Below are 26,830 nucleotides of genomic sequence, written 5' to 3' on the forward strand. Positions count from 1 at the left end.
GGAAGGCAGGAGGCGTGGCTGACATGAAATATATGCTATATAATTGATATATATCTATCATCTCTTACATAACCTGATCATAGGCTACTGCTGTAGGTAGCCCTTTTAGCAGATGGAAGATAACTGTATTTATTTCTAGTAGTTCGTCTTTTAGCTACCTTAGGGTATCTATCAGCTGGGCAGTTTTCTTTTAATCTGATTGTGTTTGCTTTAGTTTGCTCAAAGGTCAACAGTATGAAGAACTAGCTGATGAAAAATGTAAAATGAATTTAAATAAAGAATAAAATACGAGGTAAATATTATTGCATAGATAAACTTGAAATTCTCCAGTTGAAGTGGGTGTGGCTCAGCTTGTGCAAGCCAAGCGACGAGAGATAAAACTGAGCTAAAGATAATGGAAGGAGAAGTAAAAAGTAATAGAATGGGCAAAAAATAGAAAATTATCATGAAAACTACGATTATATATATAGGTGATTGGACCTTATTATCTCACTCTCTCTATCTCTGTCACTCTGTCTGTGTTTACACTCACGGTAAACTTTTTAGAATAATATGAATTTAGCCTCATGCAAATTGTTTTCTAGCTACAAGCTAACAAAAAAAATGTTTAACAATTTCACTAAGTTTCTACTTTATTTGTTGTATTTAGCAATGAATTTGAAACTACATTTTTGCAGGCGTTTTGACTCTTGCTGCCCCTGATTTTTATTGTCATAGAATCCAATGGAGACTCTGAACTATAAATTGAAAAATTTCTGTATTTCAAGCCCACACACACATTTCTTTGTCTCTGTTAACAATGCTGAATTCAGTCAACAAATAACAATTGATAAGGTTTTTCCTTTCTGGCTGCCTGTTTTTGTTTTTCTGTGAAATTTCCATCAAGTCAAATCAGTCAGCACAAAGGCTTTGCTATTTATAGCTGTTTGTTTGTTTGTTTGTTTTTGCATTGCAAAATATATATTTATTTATTTGATTAGAGCCAGCCAAGTGCAAGACAACAATAGCTATGCCATTTCATTTGGGCCAACTTTAACCTGGCCAGCCAGAGACTTGCAAAGATTTGAGCTTGAGTTTTGTTTGGCCGTAATTTGTTAGCCACATTCGAGAGCTGGCATTCGACATGTTCTCTTGGCCATTTCCGCACTGTTGCGCGCTTCTCGAGCTGTCTGCCGTGTGTATATCTCAATTATAAGTCGCCGCTTTGCATTGTTTTGCAGCAGTTGCCAGTTGCAAGTAGCCAGTTGCCAGTTGCAAGTTGTCTGTTGCAAGTTGCTTGCTGATAAATGCGGAATTTGTTGTTTGCCATTTGAGTTGAGTTTTTGGCCAAAAAAGCTGCTCGACTGGCAATCACAACGGCAACACTCGCTAGCTAGCAAACAGGTGCGCAACAACAACAACAACAACAACAACTGCATCACAAATAACAAGATGCAAGTTTTGTGAACTTTTAACTTTTAGCTGCGCTTGCCCCTGCCCTCGCTCGGCTCGCCTCCTGCTTAGCTGCAACTGGATTTAGCTCGGCTCCGCTTTGCAAATTTAAATTCATTCACCTGTGGAAATTTTATTTCTTCTATGTGTGCGTGTGTGTGTATGTGTGTGTTTCTTTTTTCTTGATTTTTTGCAGCTCGTTTGTTTTTTTGTTTGCTTTTCCAGTTAGAGCTCGCTCGCCGTTGCCGTTGCTGTTGTTTATTGGCTACTGTTTGTTGTTGTATTACTTTCACTTTTTTCGCTGCTGCCGCTGCTGCCGCTGCTGCTGCTGTTGCTGCTGCTGCTGCTGCTGCAAGAAAATCAAAGCAACGGTTTCTTCTATCCACACTCCAAGCCGCAGCTGTCTCTCTGCAACAGCAACAGCAGTACCCGATTGCACTGCATTATCCCCAGCACCTGCCCCTGCCCCTGCCCCGCCTGCTGCTGCCTCTGCTCTCCTGCTACAAGTGCCACACGGTCTTTGCTTTATGCAACAACTTAAACATATCAGCTGTCTTATTGTTGTTTTCTCTCTTTGTGGACATTAAAGACAAACAAACCTCCCAACGATTTGTGGCTTACAGGTGTTTGGCTCCAACAACAGGCGGCAACTGTTGCTGCTGCTGTGTGCTCTATAAAGAAAAAGAAAACCATATAAAATGTGAAATATATAACAACAACAAAATGAGGAAAACTCTCAGCCAATTTATGGCACACGCTTCGCAATACGTTGCAAAAACAAAATGAGAAAAATGCAATTGGTTTACATTATTGTTGTTGTTGCTCGTATTGTTTTCCATTTTGTGTCTTCGGTGTATTGTTGCAAGCGCCGTTAACGGCATTAAAAATAACGCTACATTGTTTAATACATTTCATAAACAATTAAACATACTTAAACAATTTCGTCTCTTTTGTCATTCCAGGTGCGTATTCATGGCATTGTCGACTTTAAATGAGTTCATGCAAATGATAAGCAGGTAAATGTGTGCGGTAACAATATAATAATAGCCTCTCAGCTGGAGTAGGAACCTTCCTACCGGCAGCAGTTCACAAAAGTTTACTTTAAAACCCTGTCGAGAACGTGCCACAGAGAGGATTGAGTTCAGAGAGCTTAAATTGCTGCTATTGTACTTTTATAGGGAGCGTGTCACAGAGAGAATAATTTCATGAGGGCATAAGTTGTGACGACTCTACGGACATAAGCCTGCCGGTATCAGGTAGTAAATGAAGTTGATGTACATGCATATATAATATACTAATACTAGTATCAAAGACGCATAACTGCAAAGGACTGTGACAGAATATGGTAGAAATTACGGACAAGAGCTTAAAGTCATATTTTGATGGCAAAGAGATGAAAAGCCAATATAAACAGGAAACTAATAAAATATCAATATTAACGACTCTTGCTCAAACTTGCTCTTTATATGTTCAAATTATAAATATATAATTTTATTTATAAAAGAAACAATGGAATGAGCTGAATTAAAATTGGGAATTATTCGGAACACTCTAGTTTATAGCACGATTTATTATTTGTTAAAATTGTCTTTTTCTTGACGATATATAACATTTGCATATAAATTAAAGTAAAAAAATGAATCTAATTTTTTTTTAATAAAATAGAATTTTATATTAAAATCGACATCGAAATTAATTTCTTTTATTTAATAAAATTTATAGATAATTTTTGTAATCAATTAAAATTAAAAGCTACAATTTTTAAAAAAATATTATTAAGCTTAAGTTATCAATTTATTTTCTATTTTAATAACAATAATATTGAGTATGCTCAGTAGAAAACATGCATCATTTTCCCATATCTCGTAATCCACTACATGGATGTGTTAACTATTCCAGCTCTGTTTATTTTTAGGCTAGACGGAGGTGTTAATTTATGCCTCAATAGAATATGAAATATGATTAAATAACTTTAATTCGCATGATAAGCAAAAATTGATATATTGAAAAACTGTCAAATAGATTTAATACTATTTGCTCAAAGATCTAGCTCTTAACCCTGTTAGCTTGCATAATCATTAAGCTCACATATAACCATACCAGACAATATCTATGTGCAGGTATATCTATTTTATATACATATTTATCATATATATATATTTATATATATATATATCATTTTCACCTCTTTATCCTGACTGAACTACCTACATATTTATTATACCCACCCTGTTTTTTCTCACCTGCCTCTGCTTTCCTGTGCTTCTGCTATGATACTTGTGAAGCCGCCTTTCAAATTCATGCCAAATAAACGCATAATTGCTGACTGAGTGGCCAAGTGGCCCGAGCAACTGTTGGCGTTAGATAACTTCGGCATTGTGTTGAGGCTTTTTCGAAAGTAATACAAAACTGTTAAATTGTTGCGAGGATTCCTTAATTAAAGTTTGGCTGCGAATGCGCCTGGCTTCAAGTTATGTGCTGGCCGGCATATCATGGCGAGGGGGGCACGAGAAGTTATTTCAAAACTTTGCAGCAACGACGACGACGACGACGACGGCGTCTGGGCAATTTCAGCGAGTGCAAATACTTTGAGCAGCAGCAACAAATAACGATAACAACAAATGCCAATCATTGTTTGCGTAGCGCATCAGTTTGTGTGTGTATGCCAGCCTGTGTGTGTGTGTGTGTGTGTGTGTGTTGCAGTTTATAACGCGCTACACACACGCAATGGACGCGGCATCCATGAGATACTTTTATTTTGCTTAGCCTTAGCCGTTAGCTACTTACTCAAGCATGACTCGTAGTAGTAGTGGCCGCCGCTCGAAAGTGTGAAACTAACGACTCTGAGCTGCACGTCGACTGCGGCAGCGATGTCGACTGAGGCAGTGGCAGCGGCAGCGGCATTGCTGCTTATGTCTATTTAACGTTAGCATGCGAAACTTGTTTGCTGCCGGAATTTGTTTATGTTTTTCTTTTGCTTTTATTTTGTTGTTTTCTTTGTGTGTCTCTTTTTGTGTGTTTTGAGTCAAGTTTTTATGCTAGTCGCTCGCCAACGCCCCCGCTCTTATATAAGCCGTCCAGAGCAGCCATTTGGATATATTAGTGAGTCTTTTATCAATCGATTTTGTGGCTTGATAAATGAGTTAACTTCACATTTGAGATAGTTGCTAAAAGCCAACATCAATTATTGTTAGCCAGCTCTGACCCTGATCTCGATGGAAACTCTCGAAATACCAAAAGCGCTACAAAAATATTTTCATAAAATTCTTTTATTTCTTGTGTTAACAATTTATGTAAACTTTTAAGAAATCCAATAAAACTTTTCTTTGTCAGCTTTTGTTTAATGAAGCCGAACTCGAACTGAGCTGAGCTGAGCTGTAAACTTAATATTGTTTATGAGCTGCTGCTGCTGTTGCTGTCTTTGCCTTGTTTTGATGCGAAGTTTTTGGCAACTTGTTTTTGGCTAAATAGTTTGGCTTATGCTAATTTTGGGGCGTGCAAAAATTCGCACTTTCCAACTCGTTTGGCATACGGATTCCGAGTCGAACATCAAAAGTTGTGCAAATTTTTAATAAGTGCCGTCAAAGCATGTATACGTGTATGTGTATGTGTGTATGTGCGTGTGTATATATTATTATAAATTAGGGTCAAACATGCTGCGAGTTTTCACTTTCAGTTGCCGCCCGAAACTGGGTCAAATTGACCTGAAAAACTGTGTTGAGAATTGTGCTGGAAAATTCATTTGGAACACATGGAAAAGTGCTGGCTGGCTGGCTGGCTGGCAGGCCGGCATGCGTCTGACCCAGTTTTCCGCATTCAGATTTCAGTTTTCAGTTTGGAGTGGCCAAATTATACAATTAGAAATCATAAATTTGCTTGCCTTGAAGCATTCTCGCTGCATTTGCGGGACAACAGATCTCTGTTTGGGGCCACACCTGTAAAAGCTGATTGGCTGCTGCGGTGACTCAGTGCCGGACTTGCGGCAGCTGCGTGGTTACAGTTTCCGGGTTGCCGATACAAATGCATTGATATGCAACTTAAAGGGGGTTGGATAAATGTCAAAAGTTGAGCCAAGTCCACGTCCGAGTTCAGTTGGCATATTTTCAATTATGTGCTATCTGTTGTGGCATGAGAGCTACAAATTATACGTTGGAAAAGTTCACAGAAATTTGTCATGTTGCTCTGCCTTATCAGCGAGAGAGTTGGCTAATTCGAAAATCATTTAGTTTTATGGCTCTATTCCGATGAAAGCCAACTGAAATCTCGCGTGCCAAACGCGGAAATTATGGCCCCTAATCGAGGGAGAGAGCGGGCGCGGGGGGCGAGGGGGGAAGGGGGGGGAGAGAGTTCGGGGTAAAAGCCGGCGCATGGCCGCAGGATAATGCGAGTGGCTTTAGCAACTCGCTTCTAATTTGCCGTTTCCTGCCCCTGTCGCACGTAATTATATGGCCAACGCGAATGAACGAACGAACGAACGAGCGAGCGTCGTTGCAAAATGCAGCGCTGACAAGCGCATTTGGCTAGCTGCCTGCCTACCTGTCCGTCCGTGCCTCCGTCCGTCCACTCGTCCGTCCCTCCGACTGCGAGCGCAAACGATTGCAGTTACAGTTAACGGCATCTAATAGATACTTTGGCACCTTGGCATTACCATTTGGCCATTTACCATTTGGCCAGCAGCAGCAACGGCAGCAGCAGCAGCAGCAGCAGCGCACACAGATTAAATGCTCATTCAAATTTACAGAAATCATATATCAGGTATAAAGATTTTCAAGCAATTATTTTATTACTCATACGTCATGTGGTGCGAGTCAGTCTGAAGTTAACGTGGAGCTCAAATTGATTTGCTGCACATAAATGCCAATATAAGCGAGTAGGAATTTAAGTTAAAAGAATTTTCAAACTTTATTTCATATATTTAGGAAAGAGCGTGAAGAATAGGAGGGAAAGAAAGAGAGGGAAGCTTTTTAGTTAGATATGAGCTAGAGAAGAGTAATTAAAAAAATATATGTTTATGGACTAAATTAATTTTAGGGTATTCCCTGAGATTGTAAAGTCCATTTAAGAATATATTTCTGGTACATTCATTTGCGATAGGTAAACTATTAACTATTGATTATAGGAATACTTTAATCTATGACCGATAATGAGCGACAGAGAAAGAGAGAGGGACAGATAGAGAGAGAGAGAAATTAATCTAGGGGGAAACCGAGAGAGAGACAGATAGAACAAGAGAGAGAAAGAGAGATAGACAGGGAGAGAAAGATACGGAGAAAGAGAATGAGGATGAAAGAGGGAAATAGAGCGAGATAGAGAGAGAGAGAGAGAAATGCAGATAGAGTGAGAGTGAGAGACAGGGAGAAAGAAAGAGTGATAATAGGTAAAAAAGATCTTGGCAAAAGTTTTGACTAACAATAGATAATACGATCTTCAGCTCAGATTAAAGCTAAATTTCCATGCAATCAGCAAAATTAAAGTGCTTAAAACTTTCATGTGCTTTCAAAGCTTCTGTTTGAACATGCCCCAAATTGATTAAGCGAATGATTCTCTGCTTGAAGAGATAAGTTTGCACATAAGCAGCATTTAGCTGTCTCAGCTGCACCTAGACAAGATATCTACTATGTACCTGGCCAGCTACCAGCACAGGTGTGTGCGTATGTGTGTGTGTGTGTGTACTCCGTGTACTCTGTAATGAATTCAGCCAAGCATTTGGCACTTTCACCGCCCTAGCTGAGTGAATTAAAGCTGGCTCAGCAGCACATGGCCAAGAGCAAACAGAGACAGATTCTGTCACTGGACATCCGAGTGGAGTAACAAGCAAAAGGCGCACACGAAATGCGGCCAAATTTGTTGCTAGCCATTAATTTAAATCGGCCGCCAATCGCTTAATTAAAATCTTTATTGCTGAGCCAAAGGCAGCAGAGGCTGTTCAAGCCCAAACGCCACCTGCTTTTCCTGCTGCTGCCGATGGAGCTGCTGTTGCTGCCACTGCTGCTGTTGCTGTCGGAGCAGCCAGAGCTAACAAAGCGCTTGGTATGAGTGCAACATACAAGAGCAGCAACACCGTTCTGTGTACACTGCATATGCGCCAACAACAACAACAACAACAGCAGCAGCTGCAGCAGCACCAACAACAAGTGCAACCAATGGCTGCCGCTTAAGCCCGGCCAACAGATTTCAAAAGCTCCCCCTTCGGGCCGGTGGCTCTGGCTGCCTGGCAACGATTTCGACTCATTGTGAAATCTGCGAGGCGATGCCCCTCACTTCAGTTGAGTTCACTTCGCTACGCTTCAAGCCAAGCGCAGGGCGTTGAGTTGACTGTGAAACGGGTGAAGCGGGCGAACGGGTGAACGGGTGAACGGGCGAGCAGGCAGAAGTAAAAGAGTGCGAGAGTGAGTGAGGAGTTGCCCTCCCCCTCTTAAAGCAAATCGAAAGATGTGTGCATGTGAGTGTGTGTGTTTGTGTGTGTGAAATACTTATGCTACAAATTGAGCGCAAACGCATAAATAATTTCAGTGCCAGCCACACAGTGCGAGAGGGAGAGAGCAAGAGGTAGTGAAGGAGTAAGCACGAAAAAAGTAAAGAAAAAATGAAGTTAATGTTTTGTAATGCCCAAGTGCGGGAGCTATCTGGCAGGTGCTGCCTGCCCCGATACGAATACATATATATAACGGTAATTGCTTAACTGGGTAGCAAAGCGCCCAAGGCATTGCGGCTACCAACAGATTGTTGCCCACTTGGCCATCAGCAACAGTTGGCCAAGGGGCATGAGTTGTTTTTTTTTGTCTGTATGAAAAATCTAAAATAAATTGAAACTCACTCTAACTATACCTACTATAAATATAGCCACAAAAAAAAGCTATATTTTTTTCTAGCTAAATTATAGCCATAGGCATATTGCACAAATTAAATTAACTATCAATTGCATAACTGGAAAAGTCAAAAAGCTAGACAAAATCAAAGTCAACACCTCGAGCATTTCCATTTTGGCCATTTGCATTTGCAGCGCTTCTCACGCCCAAAGACCAAAAGTCAACTTTCCAAAAACAAAAACAACTAGATGATGTGGCGGGAAAAACGCAAAAAAAAAAAACACACAAAAAGACAGAAAATGTTATTAAAGTCTAAAGCTAAATCTGTAAGCGCTACGCACGTAACACAGATAACGGTTATTTTTGTTGGTATTCCGCTGAGCCGCCGCCGCAGCAGCAGCGCAGCAACAGCGCCGGCATAAACATAACTGTAATTGCCGGCAGCATAATTGCGTCGTAATTGCAGCCGAATGAGCAAAGAGAAGAGCCGCACAGCCGAAAATGAAAGTGCAGCAAATAGACAAAAAAATAAAAATAAAAATAAATTGAGAAATATAGAAAAAGAGACGCAGCTAAGACTCACGCTCAGTAGCCAGGGGCTAGAAAGAGATGGCGATGGAGATGGAACGCGGCGCGGCCATTACAATTAGGCAGGGCTTAACAATTGCAGGGACGGCGGGTGCTGGCTGGCGGGAGGGGGCGGATTAGACGCGTTACAATTTCGTTCAAAGGCGAATCGAATTTGTCGACAAATTTAGAAAGGCAGGCAGAGGCGCCCCTAAGGCCACAATGAGGGCTAAACAATGAAATTGATTTTAGTTGTTGCTGTGTGTGTGTGCAAGTGTGTGTGTGTGTGTTGCGCGCGTGCTGTCCGAAAATCTGGAAAGCCGCAAACGCCAACAAGAGCAAATGCAGACGCCGCTACGAGTGAAAGTAAAGAAACAAAACAAGACAACAACAACAACAAGAGCTTAAGTAGCCACAGCTATAGTAAAAATTCGTTAAAGAAATAAAAAGTCGACTACTTGGCTTTCATGGGTATTATGAAACGGCAGTCAGTCAACCGGCTTGGGGGTGTGTGGAGCATTCCCACTCCGATTGGCAAGTCATGCAAGCGCTGCGCGCCGGCGCCTACAATGGTAGAGACATAAAAGAGGCGGGAGGCGGTGCAAAACAAGAAAAAAAAAAGCAGACAAAAAACTTTCAACAGGCGCCAACGGCATTGACTACAAATCCAAAGTTGGTTGCGTTGCTGTTCGCACATTGGCCAAAGATTGAACGAGTGTCGAGGCTTGGGTATACGCATTCACAGTTAGCTGTCAAGTGGCTCGAGTGGGTCAAGTGGCAAACAAGGTGAGAAGCGATACCATACAGCTTATAAAGATTATGAAGACGAAAAAAAAAAAACGTAGATAAAAACGAAACTGAAAACAGACAACTAAAACTGAAGATCATTTGACACTGGAACTTGCCTTGAAATTTTCAAGTGTTTCAATTTGTTATGGGAACTTCTGGTATTTGGTTTGTATTTCTTGTTGCCTTCAATTAACAATTGTTCAACTAAAGACATAGAAGCTAATATAAATGACCGTGACTTATAGCATATGTTCAAGTTAGAGTAGCCGTAATACGGACTGTCTATATGTTGGTCTATGGGTCTATGGGTCTATTGGTGTATCTCATTATTCAAGTTTATTTAAATATTCTATTATATGAGAAATTCCCTTCTATGCAATTCTCATGATTATGGTGATCAACATTTTATAATATATATTTTTCATTCATTATTCATATAAGACTTCATTTGTTTCATATATGAAACGGATATAGCATTCCCATATCTACTTCTCACTGTCTGTCTCTCTTACGCGAGCAAAGGAACATCTGTAAAGTTTATTGTTAATGTGCCTAACACCCATGAAAATCGCATAGAAAGGCACTTTGGCACGCAATCGCTTAATTCGGAGCTTGTTGTTGCTTTTCGCCATATTTCCTGTGTTACATAAGCACAGTCGAGAGAGTTTATCATTCAAATACATTCGATTTTGCATCAACTTTCCATTAGCAGCACCACCAACCACCATCCAGCATCCACCACCCACTAAGAGCCACAAATCGGCACTCGGATTTGTCAATGCGTGCTGCACTCACGATGCAAGTGCCATAAAAGTTGCATCATCCAGCTCGCATAAGCAAACCATTTTATCGAACCACTCGAGTTGGGGCCAGATTGTGGATTGCGGACAGCGGACAGTGGATGGCGGATTGGGGCAACCAGCTGGATATTGCGAAAGTCGAGTTGATCGCGGCGCAGAGTGTGCGAAACATGTGCTGCACATGTCGAATCGAATGATCGAACGATCGCCTCGGCCATCGATCGCCACTCAGAAACCACTTGCAGCCACTGCCCCACGTTGCGACGCCACTGTTCGATGACCCACAAAACGCTTCAGCGCCAGCGTGAAATGAAAAATGAAAAATGGAAAACAGTTTTGCTTTAATGGCTTTTTGAGACTTCATTAGGCGCTAAAATGCCAGCATTCTAGGCAACAGTTGTGATCGACCACGCCCCCGCCACCGACCCTCCGCCCCTATGCCTACGCCCTTGAAATGTTTCGCATTAGACTGCAAATGGGTTAAGTGGTTATTCACATCAAGAAAACCAAAATTCCATTGCCAGAATGAATCACAAGGCAAAGAGTGATTCACACTCTACTCTCCACTCGTCACTCTCTACTCCTCACTCCTCACTCTCTACCCTTAGTGCCAAATACCATCTTTAGCATAGAAGGTGAGCAACTATGGAACTGATTGCAAAGTGTAGGCAACTCGTTCACGGTAAATATTATGTAAAGACATGATTATAATGGAGAGCAAACAATCAACAAAAACAACAGCAAACTGGAACGAGCCGAACTTTCAGTTTTCAGTTTTCGTGTGTGTGTGTGTGTTTTTTTTTTTTTTAATACTCATTCAGGAAGTGTAAAAAGCATATTTGTTTTCTGTCAAGACTTGAATTGATGCCTAAAATTATTTTAGAATGATATCATTTAGATCGATCCATGAATTATATGACCCGCCCATTGAAGTCTGACCCAATAGAGACTCTAGATATTCACTGCTTTTATACTGTGAGCGAGTAGTCTGCAGCTGACAATACCCCAGTATTTTATGTAGTTTTGTACTTTTGAAAACGCGTCAAATGACGCCTAAAATTTATTATCTACAAAAGTCGCGACGTTGCAAAGTTCAATTTGTGTTTTGCTCGTGGCTGAGTCAGGCATAATTTTATGGAAATAATATATGTACATATGTATGTACATATATATATATATATGGTATATATATCTATTGTGCATATCGGATATATACCTCGCCCCATTATCGTGACAGTTTTGCATGAGCCATATATCACAAAATTGGCAGCGAACGCGTGTCAGAATGCAAGGCGTTAAGCGGCTTTAATGTTTTATCGGCTATAAAGAGATATATGTATATATATATCATATACCCATATACACATATACCTATTCTATATATGTATGTGTGTATTTAGACATTTTCTTTTTGTCAGTCAGCACAATGGAGTTGCAGTTGATCCATAGACAATTAACCCAAATTGCGGTGCCAAGCAGCACGTGGGCAACATTTTGGGGCGCACCGTTCGTGAATTTGCCACGTCGCGTATTCTTGCAACAGCAACAGCAACATCAACAAAGACAACAACAGCGGCAACAAAAAGTGATCGTTGCATAAGCCATAAGCAAACGTCATCTGGCAGCTGCCTCTCTTGGCCATTTGAAAGGCATCGAGTTGCGAATGGGCCGCCATTTGGGCTAGGCGCAGCAAATTAGGCAAACTTGGTCTAAGTAGCCAAGGCAGCCGGAAAATGGAAAATGGAAAACCAAGTTGAGGCTGTAAAAAACAAAAACAAAACAACAACCAAGAAGCATTATTATGGACAATATGCATAAATATGGTCAGCGAGATGGCTTTGCATAGATAGACAACTAATTGGTAAGGGCTCCAAAACTCATGAGAAACTCTGATATAATAGCCGAAGACTGAGCAAAGCAATGAGCCAAAGGCATATCTCGAAAAACTATTTACACGCTAATCACATAAAAATTCTATCGTCATGTACGTTGCACTTAGTATAAGGAAATAGCCGAAAACCTCTTTTGCTCTCCAACTCTATTTACTCATTTAACTTCACTTTCATTCCTTGCTTTTTACGGATTTATAGCTTTGTCTCATAAGTTGCTTAGTCTAATCGTTACTTGTTGCTTACTCGTTACATTCACATTCGTTACTTTTAGAGCAATTCTATCTTACCTATAGGTATACTAATCAAAGGCGCTTTACTTACTCGCGACATTCACTCGTTACTTCTTGTCGTTAATCTACTCGCTCTTAGCAACTCGTTACTCTCAGTCTCTTTGGCTTTGCAGTCTCAATTTATAACACACCTAGTATAATGATCAAGAGTTTCTTACTCACTCGTTTCTTTTCCACTCTGCTTTTACTCGTTACTTCTAATCGCTACTTTAAGTTCATATTGTCAACATAATTGGGAATCTCTTAAACTTCATATACATATATATGGATTATTAATATATACAGTATATACATATATTTATCTACAATTTGCTTTGTGATTTCCCAATCGATTCGATCCAATTGGCCTTAATCAGTTGCATTTGTTGGCCGTATTCAGCAGTTGTGAGTCGAGGCTCAGTTCGCTGTTTGCAGCTGGCTAAAACCCAAGTGGGATGCAATCAATATGCAAGCAGTTGTCCCCTAAAAATGAAACAAAAACAAAAGCGAAAACGAAACAAAATAATTTACGATCGCACTCATACATAATCATAAATATCTCATTTGTGATGCAGATCGTGTATTCGGCACACGTTTAGCGCATTTCAAGAAGGCTTCGCGTTAAGCTCGGAATTGACACGCGTCTTCCACATTATCATCATCACGATGATGATGATGGCGATGGCGATGATGATCGACTCGATGATGTAGAGTGTGTCAAGTGACAAATATCGCACAGGCGCCAATGCAATTTATTGCCTTGAGGGAATTATTTTTTAATGTCATGGAAGAACCACAAATATATTATGAATATAAATAATAATTTAATAAAATGATATAATGATGTTATTATTATTTATATTAATTATTTTTATCATTGTTTGTATTCTTATTCTTATCGTTTTTATTTATTTTATTTATTGTTTCTTATAATTATTATTTTTATATTACATTTTATTATTAATTCTATTTTATATTTATTTTATTTTTAAATAATTAAGTAGACTTGTTTTTTATATTCACATTTATTTGTGTTCAAATATTTTTTGATTCTTATTTCTTTGTTTAAAAATTCATAAATAAAGCACAAATAAATTTATAAATAAAAATCAGAAATGATTTTTTTTTTTATTTTTTATTATCTAAAACTTAAGAAAAAATCTTTTTTCTCTCATACCTTATTAAAAATCTATATTTATCAAACTGATATACATGCACATAGTATATAGCAATTGATATGCCCAAAATATTGAAGGCTTAGAGCAATTTACCGCCTGGCATTGCCCCATTGTCCGCAAATGTTCTTTGTGGTTAAGAGCCCTTATCGCTTATCGCTTAGAGTTGGCCTTATCGGGCGGCACACATGGCCAGCGATATTCCCAGACCGAAATTCGCTTATTTATTTACATACATACTGGGCGTGTGCGTTCGTGTTCCATGCGGTTTTGGCCGTCGCGAAGTTCCATGCGACATAGAGCATAAGTCGTGTGAGAATAGAGACGTTAGGGCTCCGATAAGCGTTATCTCCGGCCGCAAATGTTGCCCATTATCATCGGGCAGCCGACGCAGTAGCAGCAACATATCAGCATATGTGCATACATATACATATATCTATAGACATGTATTTCAATACAAACATATGCAAAGTACACCCAACGCCCTATTCAAAATTTGTGTGTTTTCCTTTGTCTATCGGGCTTGAAAAGAAAATCACATTGTCAAATTGTCAACAACAAGAACAACAACAGCAATCATAATAACGCCAAATTTAGTTTTTGGGTTTTTCAAGTTTACAATTTCAGTGGAAAGATGATATGAGGTCAACATATCAGCATTTGCATTTGATTTCAAACCCAAATATTATTTTGTGGGCAGTCAATACAAACAACAAGCCAAACTGGGCCGCTGATAAGCCAAAGATTAGTCAATTATTTATATTTGGCATAAATATAGAAATAATCAACAAAGGATTGTATGCACAAAGTACAGTACTCTCTCTCTCTCTCTCTCTCTCTCTTGCTTTTTAATAATAGACACAATAAAAGCAAAGATCATTCGATCACATGTCCGTCGAGTGAAACATCAGTTGGCCCACTGGGCCATCAGCTGGAATTAAATGTGTCATAAACACTGCATAAATATGTTGGCATTAAGACGTAAAGCACAGAAATCCCAACGTTCAGAGTAAAAATCCCAGCATGAGCTCAGAATCGAGCCGAAACGAAAGAGGAAGTGGGTTGGCTGGGCGGGGGGTGGCGTTTGTTTCGTCATCATCAACGAAACGTGAACTGAGCGTCCGCATTCGCGTCGGCTTGCTCATGATGATCGTGATGATGATCTTCGTTATTGTCAGCGGCCGGCGCGTCATAAACAACAAAAATATTTCTCTTAAGTCAAAGTTAATTGCTCTTAAATCAAAGTGAACAACGCGATCGGCGAATACTTCCAGCACGCGGCCTTTGTGTGTTCCGCTGTGCTGCGCTGCCTGCCTGCACACGGACAGAACCTGGCTTTGAGCCGGGTAAACAACAAAGAGCAAGAGAACGGCCCGTTAAAGTCAGGCAGTGGACAGACAACAGGTAAACATTATATAAACCAAGTTGAATGCAGCTACCTGCGGGCGGTTGCTCAGTGCAAGCGGCAAACAAAAGTCACAAACACACACACACATATGCAATATCTATCGTTTTCTTCTATTTGTGCTTACGTAAAAGCTTGAGTGAATTTAATTTTTTTGCCCATTCGAGTTGCACTCGAAGAGAGCGCGCGACGGCGCAGTGAGAGAGTGCGAATCGGTTCAGAGGAACTGGCGTTGGGCCGAGTGCGAATGCGAGTGCAATTGTTGCCGAGTACACGAACACAACGATAGATACACGAAAACGCCTTCACTGTGGGATACATAAACAAACGGCACTATACAAGCGGCTGTCGGCGGCCAAATGCGAAAAGCCAGCACAAAGCATAGAAACAAAAACAAACGTCACAACATCGAGAGCAACCAAAGAGAGCAACACCGCAAGAGAGCCGCCACCGAGTGCCGAACTCAACGAACGTCGCCGAAGCAACGCGAAATGCCCACCCGAAGCACTATTAGCGGACCCGGCAACGACCAGCGAGCACCGTACAGAATCATTCTTGAATGCGCGCGCGAACCGTTCGCATCAGTCCAAGAGCAAGCAGCATAAACAAATCAACAACGAGAACACAGTAAACCCAAGAAATAAAATTTATACCACAATAACAACAACAGCAAATAAAAGGGACAACAAAGTCCAAACCAAAACTCCACTACGGAAGGCCAACAAAAATTTTCGAAAGCGTGTGAAACTCGAAGTCGAGCGAGTGAAACAAAAGTGCAAGTGAAATTTCCGTGTGTGTTTTGACCAAGTTCAAAGTGTGAAAGAAGCAGCGAAAAAAAGATACAAATAAAAATAAAATAAAGAGAAGCTAAATCACTAATAAAAGAAGCACACGAAATTAAGAACGAGGCCTAGTAGCCCAAATTCAGCAGGCGAGACATTGGCGAGAGCAAGAAGAAAAATAAAAATAAAAAATAAAATAACAACCAAATATTTAAATAATTAAAAATAAACTCAACGACGACGTCAACGAATTCTTCACTGCCGCAACGCTGCCTGCGTGTGCGTGTGTATAGCTCACTCTCCCCTCTCTCTCTCGCTCTCTCTGCGTGTGTGCGTGTATGTGTGTGTGTGTGCGAGTGCCTATGTGTGTTTCGCCTTGTATCTGTAAGATACGCGCCCCGTTGACGCATTTTGCCCCGACATAACGCTGCTGACGTCGCCGGCCGGCGTTTTGTGCCCAATTAAAGCAACAACAAGAACAGCAACCGAATCGCTCCATTTGGCATTCAAAAAATATTAAATACAACAACAACAAAATTGCAATTACAATTAGAGAGAGTGACAAATTTAATACATTTGAATATCTAATCTGTCAGATAGTCAGATACAGGTGCGCGATATATGCATATTTGTATATGTATATGTATTTGCGTGTGTGTGTTTTTAGCTAAATATTTAATATTTATAGTGCTGGCACTGCAGTTGCAACAGGGGCCAAACGGGCACAGAGCAAAGTTTATAAATAAATTCACAAAGCATACGAATTAAATAAAATACAATTACGACAAATATTTGAAATAACGTTTAATACAGATGTTTGTCATAATCAATTGCTAAAAACAGCCCAAAGAGAATTGTGTAAAATTCACAATTTCTGAAGGTTGCCGCGACAACAAAACAAAAAAAAAAACAACATTTATATATATACACACACATATATATATAGATATAGAAAAGGTGATTACATAAAGATACAAATACTAAATGCAATGTGCAAATGTGAAAGGCGTCAAGCGAAAAGAGAATAGCGAAATGTACATACATATACACTTATATATGTACATATATTTAATGAGCGTACAAATTTGCTATTCTTTTTTTGGGGCGTGCCCGACCCGTTTAGCTGCCCTCGACTCTTGGCCAAATTCTCAAGGTCAAGGCGCATTCCCCCACACAGTGCCCAAAAGCCAGGTGAAACGGCAGAATCGAAAGCCAGGGTGCACGCAATTGGCAACTGGGCACGATTTATGCATATATCCAACCATATGGGGTTGCCAGATTGTTGTAAATGTGATTTAAGGGAGAACTCTGAAAGCTCTATTACAAAGTTTCTTAGCGGTAAATGTGAATGGGGTCAAGTATGTTTGCCAGTTTTGGATATCTAAAACTATAAAATTGTTAAAATTAGTAAAGAATTTTAAAGTAAAAACAAAATTTTGAGGCGCATGCTAAAACTTGTAGAATTTTTTCTAAACATCAAGAAATAAAGAAAAAATTTTAATAAACATTAAACAATTTTTTTTTTAATTTTTTTTAGTAAATGAAATCTAAGCATAGGAAATTTATATATGTATAGTAATAATACAATATAAAATGGAAAATCCATTTTTTAAATAATTAAAAAAAGTTTCCTGTATACTTATCTATCTAACAATTACAGTTTCTAAATTTCTCGGAAAATTTCAGATGGAATTGATAATAGTTAACTTCTGTTTAGGTTTTGCGTGACAATAGCTTAAATTGTTTCTGGGAATACGTGTTTTTTTTTTTTTTCATCGATATTGAGCCACAATAAATTCACATATTTCATTTGCAATTCATTTTTAATTGCCATTAAATAATTATAAACTAAAGCAAACAACAAAAGAGAAGACAATTAAAATTTTGATGAGAAATACTAATAAATGATTCACAATTTGAGGCTTTTTGACTTTGTGCCGAGCAGGCGATGCCATAGGAAACTACTTGGAAAATCGTTAGCTGTTCAGAGATTTGAACTAACGAACTGCTTGTATTTTCCTTTTGCAGGAACCCATTGAGCTGAAGAAGCGTTTGGAGGAGGTGCGTCTGCTGGAGTCTCGGCGCTCCGCTCGTCTGGCCGATCAGGATCGGGACACGGACTTCGCTCGACTGGCCGACATGGGAGGCGATCGTCGCCGTACCACACACAGTATTGAGGTGCCATTGACGCAGACGCCGCCGAACAAGTGAGTAGCACGACTTTGCACATACCCTCTTCTAGTACAATAGGCAATGGGGTATGCTGTCCCCCCTTCGCCCACCCATGTGCTGTGCATAAAAATGCAACTGTGGCGTTCGTTTCGAGTCTATGCTATATCAATAATTCATAAGCGGCGACAAATTAGCGGAACAGAGCGACAAGTCACGGACAGATACAGTCTGTGCTCTATGTATGTATGTATGTATGTATGTATGTATGTATGTATGCACACATGTGTCTGTATATATACTGCATAGAATCGTAGTTTTGTTATTGTCTTATCTAAGCTCAGCCGGCTAGACACCGCCTGGCTATTTAGCATAGACGCCGTTCCTCGCTGCAATTATATTATATAAAGTGCCCACTGCCCAATTGGCCCCGCTTGCCCTCCCTCGCTCTCTGTCTCTCTCTCTCTCTCTCTCTCTATCTCTGTCTCAGTCTCTAGCTATCTCTCTATTCGCAGTGACTACGTCGTTTTGCCAGCGACGTCGACTGATTGCAAAATAATTCAAATTTTCAATTACTGACCGCTCAGACGCGACGACGACGACGTCCAGTTCCATGTCGTTGTCGTTGTCGTTGTCTATGTCTATGTCGTTGTCGTAGTTGTTTTCATAGTTGTTGTCGAAGTCGAAGTCGAAGACGCGACAATAACACTTGATTACGACGTCAAATAGTCGCGCGATATCTGGTCTGCTTCTGGGTGTTATAGCCGCACTATGTCAGTGCCAAGCTCTGCGCTAGGCTAGCCTGAGATTCCTCAGTATTTTCAATAGCCCCGTAGAGCCAAAGGAGACCAAAGAAACCGGTTCAAGTTCGCCCCAGACAAACTTTAGCATATGCAGCTGTGCTCATAGCCATCGTAGTGCTGCAGTACACTAAACTTAAAATAAGCGAAGCAAGTGTTAAGTAAGAAATATGATATCATGTTTCCAATATTAATATAATATTTGATATTTTGTTATAAAAGAAAAAAAGATATAATTTGGAACATTTTTTCATATCTAGGGCATATTGTTTAGTAAAATAGATGTAGATTTTTATTTTTTATTATATTAATATATATTTATATTAATCATATATTTTATATATTAAATTTTGCCAGTATTCAATAAGTTTTATATGCTTATCTTATGAAACTGATTGATATAATTTGAAATTTATGAATTTTTATTCATATGCTCAAAAAACCAATGGAGGAATCTTGATAAATAATTAAAATGTTAAGCAATAATTCTACATGCATAGAGCCTATCAAATATGTTAATATGATTTTAATTTTGAGAAAATATTTATTTGTTTTTAGTCCATACCAAAATTCTTTTATTATATTTGACAGTAGATTGAGGGATCTCTAACCTAACGAGAAATATTTTTGAACATTCTATCATAAGACTGAAAGTAAAAATAATACTGTACTGTACTTCTCCAGTTAATTGCTCACCTTATGTTCATTATAAATTATATATAGAATAAAATTAGAATTCTTTAGCATTGCTATGGGTATTAAATTCATGTCTTGTCTATCGGCAATGCCACACAAAAAATGTTTTAATTCATTGAGCAATGGAGAGCATTTGGCATTCGCTTTGCAATTAGTTGTTATTATTTGTCTGATTGTTGTGGCGTATTCCATTTCAATTTCAATTGATAAGCTTCGCGCGAGCCGCCTGGCAAACTATTAGTCAAGTGTGCAAAAACAACAGAACGAACACAGCGACAAGTGAAAAAATGAATAGAGCGTAAACAAAATAAAAAATAAAATAAAAATAAGGAAAGAAACAACGAAAAGGAAAACAAAATGCCGACGACGTTCTCAATTGATAATAAAAGTAATACCAATAATAATAATCAAAAACGAAAGGAAAGAGAAGAAAGAGCAAACGTCTTGTCATGCTCTCACTGAAACTGGGCTGCGTCTGTGGCTGGAAACTCGGGCAGGGACTCAGGCCACTCAATTGCGTCGTAATCAACAAAACTAAAACTAAAACTGGCGAAAAAAGAACAACAAGAAGAAAACTAAACAATAACAAGAACAGCAACAACAACGCTAATATAAACTGCAATGCGCCAAGAGCAGCAGCCGACAATGTCTGTAATAAAATTCAAATAAAATTCAATTGAGTTCAACGCGAGGCGCTGCGCCAGTTTAATTTAATTACTTACAATGCACGCGTGCGACAGAGACAGCGCTACTGGGCAAAGAGAGTGTGCGAGTGTGCGAGCGCGAGAGCGAGGGGTTAGCCCTACGCGCTGGCTGCTGTGCGACATGTGCGAGCGAGATAGCGCGGGTGACTTTTTGCCGGCCGCATTTATCTTACATGCTCTCAACGCACATGCTGCTGCTGCTGCTGCTGCTGCTGCTGCTGCTGCTGCTGCTGCTGCTGCTGCTGCTGCTGCTGCCGTCCAGTTGGTGTTGTTATTGTTTCATTGGATTCGAGCTCGAATGCGGAAGTGTTTATACGCAAATACCCATACACACACACACACATACACATAGGCACGCTCTAGTTATGTGGAGGCTATGGATTCTATCTATTGGTCGTCGCCATTTGTCGTCTTCATGTTTTGATATGCGCAGCGCTGCTCTGCTCCCCCCTTCTCGCTCTGTCTCTCTCACTCGCGCGCGCCTATTATAATGTACTCGTGTAATGATAAAAAAAAAAAAAAAAAAACTACACAGCTGAAAGAAACCCGCTCACCTTGCACAGACACACACACACTAATAGAGACGATTGCCACGCGTGTTCCAACACGTAATACGACGTAATAAAGCTGCCGCGATCATCTCCTCTCTCCCTCGCTCCACCCCCTTCAAGTGCTGCTAATCTAAAATGTGATTTTCTCGCTTACGTACGCGTGTTTTTTTTATTTTTATTATTGTTGAATTCTGTTAAGTTGTTATTGTTGGGTTGTTTTCCTCTTCTTCTGGCTGTTGTTGTTCGTCACTTTTCATATTTTTATTAATTTACATCGCATTGTGTTGTTGCGTCTGAGCAAACAAAGTTTATAAACGAATTCGTTTAGCAATTTTTTCCTCTCCATATACATACCTATGTACATATACATATATATTTTCATAAAATTTTTTCCGCTTCTACTATTGATAATTGGCTCTGTAAACAAATCAGTTATTAATTAATATTTGCTTTCGATTCCCTCATTAGTTGTGGGTGAAATGCGTTGAGCTGCAATGGCTGTAATAAACATGCGAGCAACAGATAGAGATAGTGAGAGTGAAGGAGAGAGAGAGAGGGGGAGAGTAACTGTGTGTATTTGATTATCTAGTTAAGCTCGCAAAGATAACACTTTTGACTCTAGTTGAGTTCATCCATATGCTTTGCTTGGCCTGTTCTGGCTTTTGGCCTTAACCATCATTGTTTTTTTTTTTCTGATTTGGCTACACCCAGCAATTTGCTAATCGCCGAGCAGCGGCAGAGCAAATGACGTCGTTGCATTACGTAGCTGTGGAGTCTATTGCCATCTTGGGGGCTTAATAGACTCCTCGGCATAGCTGACAGCTCTCTAGTTTCAAGGTTTTGCCGCCCTTCCCTTCGCGCTGCTGTTGCAGTTTAGCTGAATGACGTGCCCCAGGCAGCAGACCAAGAACGTGTGGAGCACCACAAAAAAATAAACATGCATATACATAAATATATATATAAATATGTGTATACAAACAAGAACAAATTAAATACAATAAAATAAAAAGTTAAAAAAAAAAAAATGGTTAGGGAAAGAATTAAATGCGGAAAAAACTGGTAATAAATATAATAAGCGCGTAATTATCGCGTAAATGTCAATTTAAGCGGCGAACGCGTTGCGTCAGTGCTAATTTTCAACGCTAGAGTGAATAGACCGGCCGGTCTACAGATGCGAGCAGCTCCCCCTCGGTCTCCGCCCCCAGCTTCCCACCTGCTGCCGTCGCAGCCGCCGCCTCCTGCTGCAGCACTCGGCGTTTGTTGCTTAATGAAAGCGTGTAAGCGCCAATTGGCCAGGCATGTTGTTTGTTGCTGTAATTGCCATGATTAACAATAACAGCAACAGCAACAACAACAACAGCAACAACAGCTGCTGCTTGACTGCTGCCATTGTTATTCTTTATTGCAAAAGCAAACAATATGAGAAAATTGCAGCGCGCGAAGAAAAAATACTATAAAAATAATGCACAAACAAGTTTACCGTTACCAACAACAATAACCGCAACGAGGGCAACAATGACGCACCGAATGTTGCATGCAACTCGAGTGACTCGAGCAACTCGAGTGACTTTTCAAATGTAGAACTTTTGGAATTCGGCCGAAAACAAAAGGCAACATAAAAAAAAAAAAAATGCACACACACACACATACACTAAATTGGGCGCACGGCCAAAAAGGTTTATAGCCAATTACTATTATTATGATTTTTCATATAGAAATTTCATTTTCATTTTCATTTTATATTATTTCTCTCTATTTCCCTCTTTCTGCTGTTTAATGCTGCATGAATATCACAAGTCATTGAAATCATTGAAATTATTCGAAATTAAATGTTGAGCAACTGCAATTTGTTTGTTTATGTTGAGAACTTGCACAGCAATTGCATGCAACAGCTTTGAAAGCTCATTAAAGATGCATTTACAAGGGAGGTCCAAAAATTGAAAGTGAAAATGTATGTCGAAGCTTTGCTTTAGCTAAAAGTTTAATTAGTTAAAGTAGTTTCAATTTAAATTTAAAAGTTAATCCAAAAGCTCTCTATAAAGTATGTGTTTTAAAGCGACATGCAGTTCTTTTTTATCTTATTTATGCATGGCTGATCTGTCAGTTGGATCTGGGCTTTCGTAGCAAAGCTCTGAAAGCACATTAAAGCAATAGGCAAAGCCTTTCGTCACATTTGGCAGATAATTCTTTATTATTTTATGTGTTAATAAAAATCAAAATATGAGTCTTTAATTAGTCTAGAATCTTTGAGCTTCTCTAGTTAAATTTGAGATATGTTTTCATGTGGGGGGGTTTTTTTTTGTTGTTTTTATACCCTGAACCCATTTTCAATGGGAAATCAGGGTATAATGGTTTTGTTTTTTTTTTATTTTTGGAAATGGTAAAGCTTTGTATTTACATTTATTCTGTAGTTGTTTTTTTTTTTTTTTTTTTTTTTTTTTTATAAATAAATATGCCATTTTTAAAGTTTCACTATGCCTAACTTCTTAAAGTTATGTTTGGAGCTGTATTTAAAGTTCAATGAAAACTTTCGATCACGACAAGAGCTTTCTAGCGTGAATCTAGCTGATGATTAATTGACAGCTTGCAGCTGTTGTCATTTTTTTTTTTTTTTTTTTTTTGTAGTTGGCGTTGCAAACTGCATCGCAGACTTTGAGTGCCCCACTTAAGGCGTGTGATAAGCGCTTGCGAACGAAATGCATAAAGAGCAACAACAACAACAACAACAGCTCGCTATGACGTCAACGCGCCAACAACCAAACCAAGAGCACGACTAAAATTACAAACCAGCATAGATATAAAATATATATATATATATGTATACATATATACTTTATATACTTAATTCACAACAATAAAAACAAACTCAGGCAGCGACTGTGCGAAGCTGGCAGCAGCGAGGCAATTAGCCAAGTTTGCCGCCAAGAATATGAACGTACAAATATTGTGCGGAGCGAGTGTTTGTGTTGCCCTCAAAATAAAAAATACAAAAAAATAAAATACAACAAAAATACTTAATTTCAGTACAATAAAAAGTCAAGTCGAGCGCAGAAGTGGGTCAAAATTATTATTGAAGCAGAACAAAAACAAAGCCAGCGACAGCAACAACAGCAACAAGAAGAAGGCAACGATAATGGCAAATGCAATGCGAAAAAAAAAAACCAAGAAAAAAATGAAAATGAGGGGAAAAAATAAATTTATAATCATTTTCTAAGCATTGCTTCATAAGCAACGGCAACGACTTCGGCCCCTTCGACTGCAAATTATTGAAATGGATTCGCATTCGCAGCTAGCCGGAGATACTTTAGCTGGAAATGGGGGGATACACACACACACACACACAAACACACACACAAACACACACACATGCACATGCACATGCACACACATACATATAGATATTCATAAATGCGAGTGGCCAATGTTCCGTTCCCTTTACCGTTCCAAGCGAACGTAAACACAATTTTCCGATGTTCTGCACGAATAGTTTGTTTGATCGTAAAATTTTATATTTTTGCATTCAAATCGCGGCTCGCAACAAATAAAAAGGAAACGAAATAGGAGATAGAGAGAGAGAGAGAGAGGGAGCGAAGAGAAAAACAACGAGACTTGAAATGCCATTGCAAAGTTTAGTTCCTAGCCGAATGTCTTTGTGGCCATTGCTTTTTCGGGGTATTATCATTTTTTCTTACCTGCCTATTTCGTTCTCTCTCTATCTCTCTCTCTCTCTCTCTCTCTTTCTCCCACTGCCTGCCTCGCTCACTCCCTCATTTGGTATTTTAAGCCGTCCAGAAGGAGGCGCCTTGAATGAGTTTCGTGCCAGTTGCGAATTGATTTGGCTGGCTGGGTCATAGCATTTTTTTTTTTCAGTGTGCCCAAAATGCAGGCAACAAGCCGTGAAATGTATGGGACAAAAAACTCAAATCAAATGAGGAAATAAAGTCTTCAATAATATATGAAAAGTGAACAGTGATTGTCAGGAGCTTAAAAGCTGCTGAAGATTAAGCCTATACTTGGCTTCAAGCTTAAATCTTAAAGCTCTTTAAGATCGGGATAGATCTTATTTATTAATCTTGAGATAGCGTAAAGCTCCTTAATAAAGCTTCAAGCTGCTGTAGTGAATACAAAATAGTATATAAAAGCTTTACAACTTTGACAATTCTGTATAAGTAGATATACCATTAATCGTATATTACTTAATTTATAATAAACATAAACATAAACATAAACTTAAGTAGGTAGAGCAGTTATGTGTGTTACTTCAGTGAGCTTTAAGCTTTTTTTGATTGATTGAATTAGGACATATTGCTTCAAGTTCAGTTTTAGCTTGCAATTCATATCTACTCTTGGTTATATTAACTTGAGCAATACATAATTAGATTAACTTAATCAAGTCCCTATTCTCTGTTCTGCCACCTGCTCAGGTCTTAATGGCATGTAAACTAAGTTCAATCCAATCAGCTCTCGCTCTGAGCAGTTTCGAGTTTATTTAAAGTCTTTATGGCTTTTCTTCTTAAGATTAATTTGCACTCGAGCTGATTGAAATATATCTTATAGACACAGCTTAAAGCTGCTTTAAATCAATCTGCAGCTTCGTTAAGTTTTAACAGCTGTTCGGAAGCATTATAAATCTTGGACAAAAGTTAATGCTGCTTTAGAGGAATTGAATGTTGACACAGTTTAGTTTATCTCTCACCTGATTAATCTGTTCTCGCATTCTTGTGATTAAAATGTGGAAATCACATTCTGGGTTGCTGCAATTGGTTTTTAGTTGAACATTTCTATTACAACTTGCCCGTTGGCCACAGCAGCAGGAGGAAGAGCAGCAGCAGGAGGAGCAGCAGCATCTGCAGCTGGAGTTTGGTTTTATTGGCATCGATGCTGCTTAACACGTTCTCGCTGGCCACGCATGGCCAATGGGCCACTGGCTATATTTAAAAGTGCATTTGGGCCCACTAACCCAGGCAGCGATCAGAGGCAGCGGGCAGAGCGAGGCTAGCTGGAGACTGGAGACTGCAAAGTCTTTGCATTATTTATGCACGAATACATTAATAAGCCCGCGGCAGAGATGTCGAAATGTATACGAGTGCCAATATATATGTATATATGCAGTATATATATGTATAGAAGCATATAATATATATATATCCATCTGCATATGAGTATGGGAAACTTGGACGCAACGAGCTGTCAGGAAAAGCGAAACGAAAATGAACCATTTTCCGACAGCTAGTAAATTTTCTTCAACTCAGCTGACGCAGTCAGCCAGGAATATGCCACAACAGCAACTGCAACAATTCGTTGCAACAGCAACAGTTGTTTGTAAATTGAAGTTTAGTTTTTCATTTTTTCATGTTTTTGGCTCTCTGATTTTCTGGCTTTGTGCTGTGTGTTGATTTGGATCGTCCGGCAATAAAACTTAATGTGCACACTTATGAGCAGCGCCCCGGGCAACGATCGGTGGGCGGGGCCCGTGCTGCATGCAACACACGCAACATTTTGCAGTCGAAACGCAAATTCTGAGAACGAAAAATGCGCCAGAATTAGATTGAATTGTTCTAGCTGCAATTGTCAGTGGGGCGATAGCAGGAGGCGGCAGCTAGATAAGTGAGGGCAGGACAGTGGTGGGGGGGGGGAGGCGAAATGCATAATTGCAGTTGGACTGAGTCTTGACTGGATCTGGACAGGCCCAGCATGGTCCGGTTGCCGGCCATCTACGGGCCTGGCAATTTGATTGAGTCGTTTCCAATTGTAATAGCAAACGCTGCGGGTGTTGGCACTGACGAGCGCCGACTGAGCGAATGACTGACTGAATGGCCGAGAGTCCCTCCATCCATCCGTCCGAGCTGTTGGCTGGCAACAAGAGTAATTTGGCCAAGTCCAAAACGCAGAACGCAAAAAGAGAAACAAAAAGGCTAAACCAACCGCAGCGCACTATAATTTGCCAGCCAACCAGCCAGCGCTCTGTGCAGAGTTACAGTTACACATTTG

At 39.6% G+C, this 26,830-nt stretch overlaps 1 protein-coding gene across 4 annotated transcripts in view; it reads left to right on the forward strand.

The window, feature by feature from the left end:
* LOC6575222 (zinc finger protein 395) overlaps positions 1–26,830 on the forward strand; it is a 157,838-nt gene that overhangs the window by 63,740 nt on the left and 67,268 nt on the right. For all 4 annotated transcript variants that reach the window (XM_002001200.4, XM_032733671.2, XM_044008073.1 and 1 more), the window contains exon 2: positions 17,948–18,126. In XM_002001200.4, coding sequence (XP_002001236.3) covers positions 17,948–18,126 — 179 coding nt within the window. The remainder of the gene's footprint in view (positions 1–17,947; positions 18,127–26,830) is intronic.

Source organism: Drosophila mojavensis, unplaced genomic scaffold (genome assembly GCF_018153725.1).
Source record: "Drosophila mojavensis isolate 15081-1352.22 unplaced genomic scaffold, ASM1815372v1 contig_231, whole genome shotgun sequence".
NCBI classification, from domain to species: domain Eukaryota; kingdom Metazoa; phylum Arthropoda; class Insecta; order Diptera; family Drosophilidae; genus Drosophila; species Drosophila mojavensis.